Source organism: Aquila chrysaetos, chromosome 7, assembly GCF_900496995.4.
Source record: "Aquila chrysaetos chrysaetos chromosome 7, bAquChr1.4, whole genome shotgun sequence".
Lineage (NCBI taxonomy): Eukaryota > Metazoa > Chordata > Aves > Accipitriformes > Accipitridae > Aquila > Aquila chrysaetos.
Window position 1 is genome coordinate 2,680,509 of NC_044010.1, and position 15,554 is coordinate 2,696,062.

At 44.1% G+C, this 15,554-nt stretch overlaps 1 protein-coding gene across 3 annotated transcripts in view; it reads left to right on the forward strand.

Moving 5' to 3' along the window:
- TNFRSF1A (TNF receptor superfamily member 1A) overlaps window positions 1-14,329 on the forward strand; it is a 19,105-nt gene extending 4,776 nt beyond the window's left edge. For all 3 annotated transcript variants that reach the window (XM_041124731.1, XM_030019498.2, XM_041124732.1), the window contains exons 2-10: window positions 7,343-7,544; window positions 7,855-7,983; window positions 8,293-8,436; window positions 10,019-10,100; window positions 10,428-10,495; window positions 10,709-10,831; window positions 11,176-11,213; window positions 11,981-12,140; window positions 12,703-14,329. In XM_041124731.1, coding sequence (XP_040980665.1) covers window positions 7,343-7,544; window positions 7,855-7,983; window positions 8,293-8,436; window positions 10,019-10,100; window positions 10,428-10,495; window positions 10,709-10,831; window positions 11,176-11,213; window positions 11,981-12,140; window positions 12,703-13,004 — 1,248 coding nt within the window. In that variant the 3' untranslated portion in view covers window positions 13,005-14,329. The remainder of the gene's footprint in view (window positions 1-7,342; window positions 7,545-7,854; window positions 7,984-8,292; window positions 8,437-10,018; window positions 10,101-10,427; window positions 10,496-10,708; window positions 10,832-11,175; window positions 11,214-11,980; window positions 12,141-12,702) is intronic.
- The last annotated feature ends 1,225 nt before the right edge of the window (window positions 14,330-15,554 follow it).

Here is a 15,554-nt window from a genome sequence, read left to right on the forward strand (position 1 = left end):
AGTGTGGTTTTTCTTCTGCTGATGAGTGTGATGATTGCCAGGCAGGTTTCTGGCACCCCCAGCATTCTGGCAGGGAGTCCCACACCTCAGCTATGTGTTGGCTAAAAAAGTGGTGGTGTGGTTTTTTTTGTTTGTTTGTTTTTTGTTTTTTTTTTTTTTTTGAACCTGTCTCCTGCTTGTTTTATGTGATGCCTCTTCTTGCTTTGGAAGAGACAGAGAACAGCTATCCCAGTTCACCTTCTCCATGGCATTCATGACTTTAAGGCCTGCTATAGTACTGTCTGCTCAGTTTTCTCATTTATAGACCGGTATTTTTAATCATTCCCTTTATGGCAGCCAGTCTGTACCACTGATTGTCCTTGTTACCTTTCTTTGTATAATATCTGTCTTAATTTATATTCTGAGGATTGGGGACCAGAACTACAGTCTGGATTTAATCCTTATGGATTTATATATTGGCATAACAATGCTTTCTGTTTTGTCCTCAAATCCTTTCCTAATAATTCATAGCATTTGATTGCATTTCTGATTGTTTTCTCCAACCAGGTTTGTTCAACTTTTTATCTGCTTATTAATCTAATTTTAATTTCTATTTTTGATGACTGTCCACTTCCAGCCAAACGGAATGTGTTGATATCCAAGTCTGTGCTAATTGCAATTATGTGGTAATTTTAGTTCTCACAAGTAATCAGTATTGTCAGTTTGGATGCCTTTCCCTTACTTTTTATTAAGTAATCCGTTTTCTGCATTACCAGTGTTATTTGGGGTAAAACCAATTTTGTCATTTTGCTCCTTATCCATTTTCTTTAGTGATCACAAAGGGGCTTTGTTTTTATTTGGGGCAGATGTCTTGTGTTCTCTTCCATAATCTTGTCCTCTTCCCTGGATAACCGAGTGCTTCCTTTGAACCCTTGGTAACACAGATCTTTCTATTGTGGTCTTGGGAACCTCATGGTAGAAGGCACATCTCAAAGCAATGTTGCTATGTTTCTCTATTCAAACAAACAGGAGTATGTCAGTTCCAATGAGTAGGACTCACCACGTGACAATTGCCCGACTCTTTAAAAAATTCACCTAGTGAGTCACTGACAAGAGGCACGAGCATGGCTTCGGCACAGCGTGGGCAGGGGCTAAGGGCTCGTGCCCAGCTGAAAATCAGCTCGGGGTTGAAGGGGGAGGCCCTCGCTGAGCCTTCCCGCAGCTCTTGGCTCTGACGATGCTCTGATGCAAGGCTGTACAGCTGCGCTGTCGAACTCAGCCCTGAATACAGGCAGGCAAACTACTGGGGTATCGCATGTCTGTGAACTCAGGGCTGTGATGTAGTGTTCACCACTGGGTCCTCTAAGGAAAAATTAAAAAGTTATTGTCTTACGGTTGTGATCGGCTTCTGACTCTTCCACTCCTTCGCTCTGCTAATATGAAATAAAAACTTCTAACTTTATATACTGTATATATACACACACACATTTTATGAAGTCCATGATCTTTATAGATAAATCACAGGGTTTTTTTGGTTTTAAATTAAGATTTCTAAGGCTTTTCTTCATTGCGTGAAAGCTATTACCAGTCTCCTGATTTTAGACAAGGCCTGAAATACAGCATTCCTCCATCTGATCTTCATAAAATGGAGGATTATTTATAATAATAGCTCTTGTATCCTCCTTTTGACATTTCCAGGTTTTAGTGAACAATGAGAAAAGCTTCCTGTAAATGTTGCTTTAATCTACATTTCTCAATGTGTAAAGCAGAAGTTCTGGTTTCCCATGTATCTTTGTAGAGCAAACTAAAAAAAAAAAAAATTGCAAACGTCGAAGAGCTTTTGGAAGAGGCTGAAGCAGTCACAGAACATAAGGGTAATTTTGCACCTGATTTCTTTGGTAGCTCATTACTCTGAGCAGGATCTCTGTTTTCCTCCAAACTTCCAAGGTGGCTAACTTTTTATGGCTCATCAAAAAGGCTAACAGATAACTGATATGTAGAGTACTTGTGCATTGGTGTTTATCATGCTCAACACTTGAGCAAAGGGAAGTTTCTATTAAGAAATATTTGAGAAATTCTAATGGCTTGTAATGCCTTTTATTTGCAGGTAGTTCTTTAGTTTAAAAATGGAATATGAAAAATGGAAGTCTTTTTTGACAGAAGCAGTTGAATAAGTTGTCGGTGGAGAAACACTTTATTAAATGATGAATATGTTAGGTGTGTACAAAAAAGGGAGTAAGCCTCCTAATCTCTGGATTTTAACAGCACATCTGGATTTATAAAATCGTTTTATTCTGAAATTTTCAGCTTTATGCTTTTGTATTAAGGAGATTTGAACTCTGGAAATTATTAATTTGGAACTATTTTAAACATTAACTTAGTGATGGGGAATATAATTTGAATTGTTTGGAATACTAGTACCCGAGCATCTGCTCCAGCAAGTATTGCCTTCCTATTAGTTCCCATGAACAGGCATGGGGTCTTGAGGCGCTGCATGTGGGGCAGGAGTCACTTCCCACCTGTCTAATCTCTCCCTTCCCACTCAGTTTGCATTCTGTGACTGGCCTTGGTCCACTCTGGACACCTCTAGGCATCCACTGGCTTTCTAGGAGAGGGGAGTCTCACTCCCACCACAACCCTCTCTATCCTCGCTCTCCTGTCATACTGTCGCGCCAGTGTGTCATTGTCCCTGCTTCCTCTGCTCTTCTCCCTGAGAGTGAGGAGCCTTGCAGGTAGCAGCAGGGCTACAGCTCTGCACAGGGAGCGCAGAGCGCATGATACAGAGCTACGGCATCTGTGCTGAGTAATTTGGTATTTCCTAGCCTTGTGGACATTGGCAGGTGATAATATGGTAGCCCTGATATGCTGCGCTTCCTTGCGCTGTCCCTCTGTTTCTGATACTGTGCCTTTTTTCTCCTTGGCCTGAGAACACTGGTCTCAAATGTCCCTTCTTATTTCCATCGCCTCCACCCCCATCTTTCTTGACTCTTGCTGCATTCTTCACTTTTATCTTTGCTGTTCCTTTCTTTCTTTGCTTTACTCTTTAGAGATGTCGCCTTACAGTTCTCTATGTGCATGGTCTGTTGAGGCAGAAGCAGCAGCAAGGGTGTGAACTGTAGTGGTGGCAGTAATTCAAGAGTATTTGAGGTTGAAGATGGCGCAGAGGCTCCTAACTCCTGTCTTAGCTGCTAAAACTTTGCATAGAAGAACTTTTGAGCTTGTGCAGTGTTGTTTTTTTTCCACTGTAGCTGTCAGGCAGTAAGCACAGGCATGAGACATGAGAAGGAACTAGGATTGCATCACATGTGAGGAGAATGTGCGGGGCACATAGCTGTTACCCAGAGGGGTGGAATGATTTAAGGAAGCAGCCTTCTAGTTTTCATCTGCCATATTTTGTTTCTTTCTGCAGCAGTTTCAGAAGTAAAACCTAGAGTTTCTGCTGACGCTTTTTTTTTTTTTTTTCCTGGGCAGTCCCCACTCACTAAAAACATGAATCACCGGTGTGCATGATGTGGTTTGGTGGTTTGAATTATCATTTGTCTTAGGTAATACATGCTGTCCACTTTTCTCTGCAGCATTGGTTAGTAGGTACTCGTTCTTTCTCCTGGCGAGTAGAATCAGAGCATGTTGTAAAATGGAAAATCACCTTATTTCAGTTGTAGAGGACCTCTAAACTTTGCCTTGGTGAGCTGTTATCAATGACTTGTAGCTCCATTTACCAAGGACTGAAGCCTCATCTGGCTGGTGACCTGTCACCAGCAGTGTTCCTCAGGGTTCAATTCTAGGGCCAGTTCTGTTCAATGTATTTATCAACGATCTGGATGCAGGAGTTGAATGCACCATTAGCAAGTTTGCTGATGATACCAAACTGGGAGGTGCAATTGACTCTCTGGAGGGATAAGGGGCCTTGCGGAGGGATCTAGATAGATTGGAGCATTGGGCTATCATTAGCGGAATGAAATTTAACAAGTCCAAATGCCGGATTCTGCACCTGGGATGGTGTAACGCCGGGCACGAGTGTAAATTGGGAGAGGAGTGGCTGGAGAGCAGCTCTTCAGAAAGGGATCTGGGGGGGCTGGTCGACAGCAGGCTCAATGCGAGCCAGCGGTGTGTGCCCTGGGAGCCAAGAGGGCAACCTGCACCCTGGGGGGCATCAACCACAGCCTGACCAGCCGCTCAAGAGGGGATGATCCCGCCGTATGCGGCGTTGGTGCGGCCTCTCCTTGAGTGCTGTGTGCCGTTCTGGGCCGCGCAGTTTAAGAAGGACGTGAAGGTCCTTGAATGCGTCCAGAGGAGGGCAACAAAGCTGGTGACAGGGCTGGAAGGCATGTCCTCTGAGGAGCGGCTGAGGACTCTGGGCTCGTCTCATTTGGAGAAGAGGAGGCTGAGGGGCGACTTCGTCGCTCTCTACAGCTTCCTGAGGTGGGGAAGTGGAGAGGGAGATGCCGAGCTCTTCTCCCTGGGATCCAGGGGTAGGACTCGTGGGAATGGTTCAAAGCTGCACCGGGGGAGGTTTGGACTGGACATCAGGGAGCATTTCTTTACCGAGAGGGTGGTCAGACACTGGAACAGGCTTCCTAGAGAGGTGGTCGATGCCCCGAGCCTGTCAGTGTTTGGGAGGCGTTTTGACAATGCTCTTAACAACATGCTTTAACTTTTGGTGAGCCCTGAAGTGGTCAGGCAGTTGGATTAGATGATTGTTGTAGGTCTCTTCCAACTGAAGGAGTCTATTCTATTCTAATTTCATGTATTTCTTGAATTATATGAAGTCTGTCATTGGTATTCAGCAGTATACTGCTGAATTCCTTAGGGAGCTGCTTAAGATGGTGGTGGTGGTTTTTTTTTTTTCTGCCATGTGAATGATTTTTCTGGAAGGCCGAGTCATTGGTTTCTGAGTCACTTGTGGTCTGTGACTCCCTGTTCCTCAGATTTTGATTAATAATAATGTGTTAACTCTCGTTTGATTACACTTATAGACAATGCTTTCACTTAATCTGAAAAATTGAGAACACCTTTCCTGTTTTCTTTTGGTTTTGAAGGTGTATCTGACCAATCTTCTATGTGTTTTTGGCTTGATCTTTGAAGTTTTCCTCTGTTGTTCCTGTTGCTGACTTGTCTGACTTATGGGCTGGCTGTATATATTCCCATATCAGGGGATTAATCATTGGGTAGAGAATGAGGATTTTTTATTGTTGCTGTCAGACCATCTGTGTGAATGATCTTTTACTTTTTTTCCTGCAAGCAATCAATCTTGGAAGATTGCTAGCTGCTGCAACGAGTTCTATTTCTTACTGAATTGTTGTTGGAGTGCTTGTGTTTATCTTGTGGTCAGCTAATTAAGTCTGAAAGGATAGCTATTTAAATATGTGGCGCTCTTTTTCCTGTTCGCCTTTTTAGCACCTGGTCTATTGAATATGTCTTTATATGACAGAGCTCTCTGAAAAACGGGTTTTTTGCTTTGTCAGAGTTGCAAAATCCTATCCTTCTTGAGGTTTTAAGTTGCTTTCATGTATGTACCTTTCTCCCCCAAGGCTTTAATTTTGAGAGAAACAGGACAGCATGGGGCTGTCATAAGCCATCTCATTTTGCGTATCCGTTCTTAAGCTTGCAACCACAAAATTGGTATCAGCATTGTGGTTTACCCTTATTGGTTTACTTTGCTTTTGCTATAACTCTCCTAGCTGAAAAAGCAAAAAGAAACAGAACTCTGAAGCTGTGCCTGTACAGCTAGGCATCTTCCCACTTTCAAAAAAGCAAGCTGGGAAAGAATTACAATGTAGGGAAGTTAGTGTAGTAAAACTTGGTGTGAGATTGTATGGACGGGGCAGGGTGGTGTTTATTTGCAAAAAAATGAGTTGATTTTCATACATTCACGCAATCATAGATGCAATCACAGATGCATGGGCTACATTGGCACACACTCTCTACGACATACTCAGAAGCACCAACACACTTATGTTCATGTGGCGTGGCCAGGATCACTTGTTTGCAACGCAGATGACAAGGGACACTGGCTGTCAAGTCTTCATCGTGCCACTGGGGTTCTTCATAGCACTACAAACTAGTTTTTGGAGAAGTCCATCATACCCTTTGGGAGTCATCAACTTGTATGGGATGGGCCTTTGCAGTAGAAGCTTGCTGACTTCAAGCTCTATAAATTGTTGTTTCCTGGTTTTGTGGGGTTTTTTTTGTTTGTTTTTGTTTTTTTTTTTAACCTTTTTGTTATTGTAAGTTTTTTCCTTGTGTGAATGCATGTTTGAAATACATGCTTAGGGTCTGTTTTTCTGTTGGGCCAACAGGCGAAAGAATCTTGTTTGTGATACGCTGCAACCGTCTTGTTACCATCCTCCTGGTGCAGGGTCTTTTGCTAATGAGTCATTTATGCTGTTTCTTACCACAGTGTAGACCTTTTGGCCATGACATAAACAGCACATTTCTCAATTTTGCTGCTGGGAATAGTGTCCTGAAAACAATGTCCAGGGAATGGTGTCCTTCATTATTGGTACAGGCTGTTCTCTTAACCCTTTGTTCTGCTGTTCCTTCCCGTGTGTGTACTTGTGTGTGTACACACGCTCATGTTCTCTTACAGTCATGCTGCAGTCATGCCAGTCTTAGTATTTCCATTAAAATTCTTGACAGCAGTGATCTTCAAAATGAAAATTAGCAAGTAAATCTTACAGGAATTAAAGAAATAAGTGCGGCAGGCTGTTCAGACTGAGTGTTAACAGCTGCAGTTTAAAAGGAAGAATGTACATTTAATGGGCAGAAGTTGAAAACCAAACTTTCCCACGTTTCTAGGGCTGGCTTGCTCAGGAGGAGTTTTGGAAGCTTTTCTGTACTTTGCATCAGTGAGATCCTCCTCTGCCTTCTTATTCCAAACTTCCCATCTGGTTTATTCCTTCATTAGAACTGCAAGTACTGGATGCATTCTTCTCTCTGGAACTTTTTCTAGATGGGCAGTCTTACTGCCTTCCTTAATAGAAACATTCCTTTGCTCTTGAGTAACTTTCTTGCAAGCTGCAGCATTTTCAAGGCATTCCATCTATAAATTGCATGTCACAAAAAGTATTTGCTTTGTATACAGCCAGGTTGTCATAGAGACCATTGTATGGCATATTAATAACACAGATGACAGGCGTGGGTATGTCGGGATTTTTTTTGGTAAATAATCTCCCCCCCCCCACATTTGTCAGTGGAAGGTCCTAATACCAGAATTGGTCAAGTCAACTGAACTCACTGTTATAATAAAATTTAATTGTAAGTGCTGAAGTCAGCTGTACAGTCTGCCAGGGGATATGATGTTTTCTCACCTTGTTTCTCTTCCTCTTTCTTTCCCTCTCTCTCCCTTTCCCTCTATTTGCAGGTTATCCTAACATTTGTCTGCGTGTTGACGAAGGAATCTGTAGAAATTGCTCCAGTGCCGTATACACTGCAAGTCCATCGGGTAGCTTTGGATGGAAGAGACCCCTCTAACTCCTTGAGGAGAGAAAAGAGGCTGGTGCAGTGTCAACTAGGACAATACCTACATCCCAGAGAGACCCACTGCTGCATGAGGTGCCATGCAGGTATGTAAAATAAGTACAGTAATAGTGACCTTCACCTTAGAGGTATTTCCCTGTCCTGCACTCTGAAACTGTCTCTGTCCTCCAGCTACATCAGTGCTCCCTTTCCTTGGTAGCTATCACAGCCCAGATGAATTCTTATTCCTTGTCTCTTCTTTTGGGCTGTCACTGTCCTTAATGCTGGTGAGAGAAAGCATCCTCAGTCCTTACACAACCACCTCCAGAGTTTCTCTGAGGAATCAGTGACTCCCGTCCTCCTTAAGACAACACGTTTGCTTTCCTTTCAGAGCTCTGTTAAGTGATTTTCTTGCAGGTACCTACAAGGCAAAAGACTGTGATCGGCCTGACCAGGCACCTGTCTGTCTTCCGTGTGCTAATGGCACATTCACAGCTGTTGATAACACCATGTCTAAATGCTTCCAGTGTACACGTTGCCGTACAGGTGAGTTATCTACAGGACTTGAGGAAAATGGGTGGTAGTTGTGGGTGGGGGGCTGGAGGGGATGGTAAGGTGAGTGAGGAAGCTTGGAAAAGTTGGAAGGACAGTGTATGGGAAGGGATTGGGGACAGCAGGAATAAGAGTTACCAGATTACTACAGTCTGAGACACAGTTTGCAGGCCTTTTGGGCCTTTCTCTGGGAAGATTAGGGGGTAACAGTACGTGTCATCATAACAGTGCCCTCAGCTGCAGGCGAGGGAAGAGGTTGGAATAATTGCTTCTCCTTTTTTTTTTTTTTTTTTTTTTCCTCAGAATTCCAGCAGATAGTAGAGACCCCTTGCAGCCCAAAGCAAGATACCGTATGTGGCTGTCGGAAGAATCAATATCAGATTGGCCTGTCCGATCTCTTCCAGTGTAGGAACTGCAGCTCGTGTGTCAATGGGATTATTGCCAACTGTGAGTATGGCACGGATATGGACATACTGTACTAGGGTAGACAATAACAGCCCTCTGTTCGCTTTCTGACACACTGCCGTGCCTTGCCCTGAAGTGATTGTAGTTTTGGAACAACTCTTGGTTTTGCCTGCCCCCTTTCCCCAGAAAGGCTGCCATTTTTTGCCTGCCTTGGCAACAATCCCTGTTTTCTATCACAGTTTCTACCTTCCTTTTGCCCTTGAATGGTTTCTTGGTTTTGGCTGTTGTGAGGAGTTATTTTCTACTTAACTTTGGTACCTCTGCCTTGCATGTACTGAAGCAAGTTCTTTATGCTCTAGAGCAGGTTTCCCCCTTACCTTCTTGATGCTCGTTGCATTTCCCTCACCAACTGCTGGAAGCACTTTGAGTACAATGACTGAAAATACTGCTGGTTCTGGTGCCCAGCTGAACTGCTTGTCAGTCAGTTGCTGAACCACCACAGTGTACTGTGCAGTGTTTTAAAGTAAAGAGCTGCTCAGGTAATGCTGAACTGTACCCAGTGGCATTGGGTGGGACCTGGGGATGGTGCAGTTGTTTGGGAGAAGTACCCATGTTAGCTGTCCCAAGCTGCCTCATCTCCAGTCAGGAATCGGAGATTTTAACCAAATACTGCTTGCTGCCCTCCACTTTGTGCTGTAGGCTAATTCTGTTCGTGTCCCTTAAATACTCCTTACCTTGTTGTCCTGAAGCTATCCCCTCTTCTTTGCAAATTCTGCTTCTCCTGATCCCTTTCCTTTCTCCTACCCTGCTTAGTGTGAGGCTTGCTGTCTTGCTCGTGAATGCTTTCCCTCTGGTGCTTGGTAATCTTTCTCTGTCACAGTTTCCATGCTTACACCTATCCTCAAGGGTCATCATCGTACACTGCCCTTGAGCAATTTCCTTCCCTCTTGGCTGACGTTGAACTGTTTTAGTCCTGTCCCTCATTTGCCACAGAATGCACGCTGCCTGTTCTAGTACCTGTTTCCCTCCCCTCATGCAACTTTATGTCCTTCCATCACTATTCTTGTCTGCTCCTCCCCACACCTGTTTTACTCAGTCTCCATACTGTGACTTGCTTAGAAGCAATAGCTCTTTCATTTCTTACCCCTTCCACTCACAGCATAGCAGATCATAAGAGTGGATGTGTGTCCCATGGCTTGAAGTGATTTCTCCCTGCCCTGAACTGACTTCCTCACCAGTCCCAGCTGCTCAGGGACCACTTCTCCCTCATCTTTGCCTGACTAATGTGATTTCCCCTTCCTCTCGTGCTTGAACTTGAGTGACTTTCCCTGCTTTTGCATTGGAACTGTCATTATCCGTTAGACCAATTTCAGCTGCACTGTAATTTTAGTCCGTTTCCAAGCCTCTACAGAGGTCCCTCACCTACCAGGACAGTGGTACCCTTATTTTTTATTATTTTTATCCTCCCTCAACCCTGTCCTCAAATGTATCCTTTTTCTCTTCTTCAGTAGCAGTTCTCCAGGCTCAATGAGGGATAATCTCCCACCCATCTTGCAGTGGATTCTTCTCCTTTTGTTTTCTTCTCAGTCCAGTTTATGGCAACAGTTTCTTCTTTTCTTTACAGGCTCAAAGAACAGAGACACAATTTGCAGGTGTAAGCCTCGATTCTTCCTGACACTTAGTAATGTTTGCAAGCCTTGCAACAGGTGAGCTTTTTTTCTCTGTATGCCCCTCCACTGAGTAGGAGACACTGCAGACACAAGCCCCACAGGGGGAGGAAATTTTTTCTCAGGGCTCTGTCCATCTTGACATACCTTTACAACATTCTGCCTTTCTAGGGCAATTGAGTCTTCCCCTCTGCCACCCTCAGTCTTCTCCATGTAGGCGTCAGCCCACTTAAGAACCCAAAGTCACTAGTCACACTGCATTGCTCTGCTTTGCAGGCTCATCTTGACTTCTCTGTTACTTAGGATTGTCACAAATGACTGGTGCTTCATTTCATGCATGCTCTCCTCTCTGATTCGCTCTTTCAGCTGCATTGGAGAAGAATGCTTGCAGTGTCATAGCCCAGTGACTACCTCACCGACTCCATCTGGGCTGAGTGAGTACTGGGGGAACTGAGAGACAGTGGAATCTTTTCAGTGTGGGCTTTTGTTCTGTTAATGCCTTTTGTAAAGTGTTATTTTCTCCACTCTCTCAAACCATTATTCTTTTTCTCCCTACCATCTGCACATCTTCACTTGCTGTTCTTCCTCTAGCACTTACCTCCTCCTTTCTCAGTCACTCACTCATTTGCCCTCTTCCTTTTGACTAGATGGGAGCCTTGTCCTTGGCATCATTGTTGCAATATTTGGAGTTATTTCTGTCCTCTACATTGTAAATAAAGTAGTGAAGCTGGTCCAGGAAAATGGGATAGCATCATCTTTCTACTCCTGTGGTGAGTACAGCAGCATATGCAGTGATATTAATGGGGATAGACATCATCCTCTGTGTGTTTGTGTATGCACACGTGTGAGGGGAAAAGTGGGATCCTGTTACTGGGCTTTGCTGCAAGGCCAGAGGAACATGAGAACTTGACAGCTAAGCTTATTGGTGCAGTTCTTACAACTCTGCATCCACACCAGTAGCTGTGACTGGAAGTGCATGTGAGCTCATTGCTGGGAGATGTGCATTTTGCTATAAAACCTTTTTGAGGGTAGGATTGCGAATAGTTGCTTTCCTGTTTTCTCTGGGATGTGAGGAAGTGAAAATAATTTCTGCTTTCTTTTTTTTTCTTTAAAGTTTCTTTGCCACAGACAACCAAGGAGCCAGTACCTGAGGTAAGCAAGATGATGGGTGTAAGAGCTTGCTTTCCGCTTTCAACTATGTTAGCCTGGGATCCAGAGTAACATTTTTCCCCATGGGCTGTTTATAGGCCTTGTATTTTCAAATGAGCTGAGTAATAGGGCTGTTTAATTCAGAAGTCTTTTCCTGTAGAGGGTGGAGCCATTAACATTTTACTTCCCCTCTTCTAGAGGATGCTTTTCAAACTTCTGGGTTTTTTCTTTTTTTCTTTCTGGATGCATTTTTTTCAGATAGCTGGTCCTTAATCCCTTTTTCTCCCTATATACCCCAAGCTTGGAGGATTTAACTAATTTTACTTCAGATCTTGACCACACAAGCCTCTCGGTGCTGCTCCACAGTGTTCTCTAAGGCCCAATGTTGTTCTGCAGTTAAGAGGGCCCAAGCAGTAGCTGAGGTGGGGTTTCCACAGCCTTACAGAGAAGGCTGATGAGAAAGGTGGCACGTGGAGCTTGTAGAATGGTGGTGATTTCGGGTCCCAGCCTTACTTGATTTTGTAAAGAAATATTTTTTCCAGACTACTATTTTTTGATGCCAAAAGAGAGTTAAACTCCTTGGGTTCTGCTGGAAAGAAATGTTTGGTGCCTTCTGCTCAGACAAGGCATATAGGAAGAACTAAAACCTCAGCACCTGCTCCCCACCTATCTTGGATAAATTTTACTATATAAAACTAGTGGTTCCTTGCAGGAGACAGGTGTATTGTGCTGCTGCAGGTGATTCAGGACTAAGAAAATGTGTCTTTCAGGTTGAGGTAAAAAGAAGTGAAATTTCCATCCTTCTTCCTGAGTCCCAGAAGGAAACGCAATTGTCAGTGAATGCAACACCACCACCTGCACCTCTGCCGCAAAGTTCACATGAGCTACCAGACTGTGTCAGACCTGCCAGGAGGACACAGCTTCCAGACAGTAAGTGAAACTCCCCTGTCCTTCCCTCCTTCCCCAGACAAATGAGAACCTGATTATGGAGATGCGGCTAGGAGGATGTTGGACAGACCTTACCCAGTGTGCATGACCTGTGTGTATACTTCATGCATGGCACAGTACAAAGGCAGAAGCATGCCCAAAGTCTGTGAGGCTGTACATGCTAACCATCTATGCAAGGCCTTTCTGTTGTCTCTTTTCCCTACCAGCAAAATGGATTGTCGTATGTGGTGACATGCTGTCAGTCTTAATGCCTCTGGGATGATGACCCAGAGCATTCCTTTTGCAGGAATGTGTGGCAGCAGTGCCCTAAGTGTGCATGCTCAGCTCTGCTCATAACCTTACACAATATGGAAGCATTCCCATTGCTTTTTGAGGGCTAAGAGCAAGTCTGGACATCGCAGGAGTTTGTGTGACTACTCTGTAGAAGACCTGAACAGGAGGGGGCAATGCATGATCCCAGGCACCATCCAGCCCTGCATTATTTTCATTCTCCTTGAGGCTGCAGAATCCTCGTTCTCACACTTTATTTCTTCTCTTTTCACAGATCCTGCTATTCTCTACACTGTGGTGGATCACGTACCACCGTCTCGGTGGAAAGAGTTTGTGAGGCGTCTGGGTCTGAGTGACTATGATCTAGAGCGAATTGAGATGGAGCATCGGCGTTTACGAGATGCCCAGTATGAAATGCTTAGACTGTGGAAACTGCGCATGGGCCATGCTGCAACTGTGGAGCACATCAGCTGTGTTCTCAACCAGATGGAGCTGAGTGGCTGCAGTGAAGCTATTCAAGAGGCTCTGCTAAACCAGAACTCTCCTCAACCTTGCAGCCTCCACAGCCATCTTTAATCTGTTTCTGCTTTAGTTGCCCTTACTATGACTCTCAAGAGAGGACCATAACTCCCTTCCTTTTCTGTCTTCCTTTTCCCATACCTCCCTATCTTTCTAACACTCTTCAGCTGGGTTTGTTGGAGACAGCAGCAGATTTATGCTGGAGGAAGGCTGAGGTTTGCTTCTCAACCACCATGTAGTTCAACACCTTTAAGCCATGACAGACCTCTGCAACAGCTCCTTTCCCAAGGAGGGAAAGCACCTTGTAAAGGAAGTGGTGTGTGTGGACTCTGACCAAGATGAAAACAGGAGCTCAGAGTGACTTGATAGATCAGCTGCTCTATGGACAAGTTGTTGCTGAAACAGGTGCTCCACCCACCATGCAGTGGGTAAACTTGTAGGGTGACTTGGTTAAGCTGGCTGTTGAGATGGTAAAGTACTCGCTCACTTTTTGCAGATCTGTTTTTCTGCAAGATCAGACAGTTGAACTGGCTCACATTGCAGCCCTTTGATTGCTTCATCTGACTCAAGGGAAGCGGTAGGAGGATGTGCCTGTTTCTGGGAGCAGGAGAGGATTGCCCCCTTTCGGTATCAACTAGTTATCGCTGTGGCAAAAGAGTCATGGAGATTCAGAAGTGGAGGCTCAGTGAGAAACGGGAGGACGTTATCCTTTCCACAACCCCACTTCCCTCAGGTTCAAGAGGAATAAGGATTCTGAGCCAGTGAGTCAGATGAGAGGGTTGGTGCTTTTTTCTCGAGTTTTTGTTTTCTGTGCCTAGAAACCATGTAAGATAGCATTAACAAAATACCTGCCTGTGTGTTTGTCCAAGTGCAGAGGGGAAAGGAATGCGTGCGTGTGTCTGGGTGAGAAGCGTGGTGCTCAGAGGGTGGTAGTGTGAGTGCCTCTGCAAATCTGTGCTCGCACACAGGTCAGTAGGCTTGTGTCTACCTGCTTGTCTATCTCTGAACAATTTGCTGAATCTGATCTAACTGCAAATGGGACTGTGTATGTGTACATATATATATATATATATATGTATTTTAGCAACAGTTGAATAACTTCACACTACTTCCTGGACTGCATTCTGTGATTGCTACTTGGGTGTGAGAGCCATTTGGTACCATCTCCAGGCTCCCACCATCGCTTTCCCACAGGTAGTACCCTGGGTGAAGCAGAAGTAGCAAAAATCAATTAGCCTGCATCAGGTGCAGGTTGTCCACACATTTGTAACGTGGATTTTTTTTTTTTTTTTTTTTTTTTTTTTAGTCTCTTGTCCCTTGACCAGAGAGAAACTTTCTATTGTAAATACACTAAACGTTCTGAATTAAAATTCATATTTTTACCTCTGCCCCTGGTCTGGTTTTGTCCATATTGGCTTCTCTTCTGTGGGTGGGGGCAGAGAAAGGGGAATAACTTGCAGATGTGGCAAGAGTGGGCTGCAGGAATGAGTGGCTTGATGGTCTGATGAAATTTTTCTTAAAAATCAAGTTTTATGAACTTTTGTATGTAAAGGGTAGCTGCCCTCAAGCCACAGGAAGCTGGCTGAGGTCAGGAAGTAGGACTGAAATTAAATCCGGTTGCAGGTCTTCTCAGATATTCAAGAGTCAAAGGGCACGCTAAGCATAGTTAAAGTGAATTTTTAAACAACATACCATGAGTCATTTTGATTTGTATGTGGCTTTTTAAAGAGGAAATTATCTTTAAATAAAAGAATAATAATAGATTATACTTTAATGCTAATCTTACAGAAGCGTGTTTTTGTCTGAGGAACCAAAGCACCATGTTAAGGCAGTAAGGACGGTTCCTAGTCTAGCGCTGAGAAAACTCGAAAGTTCACGACAGTCAGTGGCAAAGCCAGGAGCTGAAGTCAGTTTTAATTCCCAGCTTGAGGCTTTGTTTTGCTATGCCCACATACTATTTTAACTGAGGCTGGTTTGTTTTTTTTTTTTTTAATCAAGGGAGATGGTACAAAACTCATTGTAATACACTTTCATAATTTGTGTTCAAGAAGCACAGCAGTATAATGATTACTGTAGATGTGTAACTGCTTAAAGTGGGGAAATGATCAGAAATCCTTTCCAGGTGTGACACTTAAGAATTGGTTTTGGTGTTTGTTTGTTTTTTTTTACTGTGTAATCGCTCATTTAAAATCCAGGTGTTTTTAAAGTTCACCCTGCAAGGGAAGCCACAGGCAGGGGAGCAGCCGGCCACAGGCTGCTGCTCCGTCACCGGTGACTTAATGCACCGCATTAATTACACAGAAATCCGTGACTACGAGGCGTTTCAGAGAACGTTGAAGATGTCGTCACGGTAACGAAGGTGACCTGGGCAGGTAATAAAAGCAGAGACTCCTCGTCCTGCGGAGTCTGAGCCTGGACTGAGCGGCCGCCAGAAAAACCGACCTTGGAGCTGTAGGTTTGGGGCTTTTTTTTTTTTATTATTATTTTTGGGGTCTTTATGACTCATTCAGTATCTAACTCGGAGGCGATGATGCCCGTATATAAAACATTCATATTTTAAAATATAAATCTCTATTCGCCCGACTCCCTCCGCAGCAGCCGCGCCCC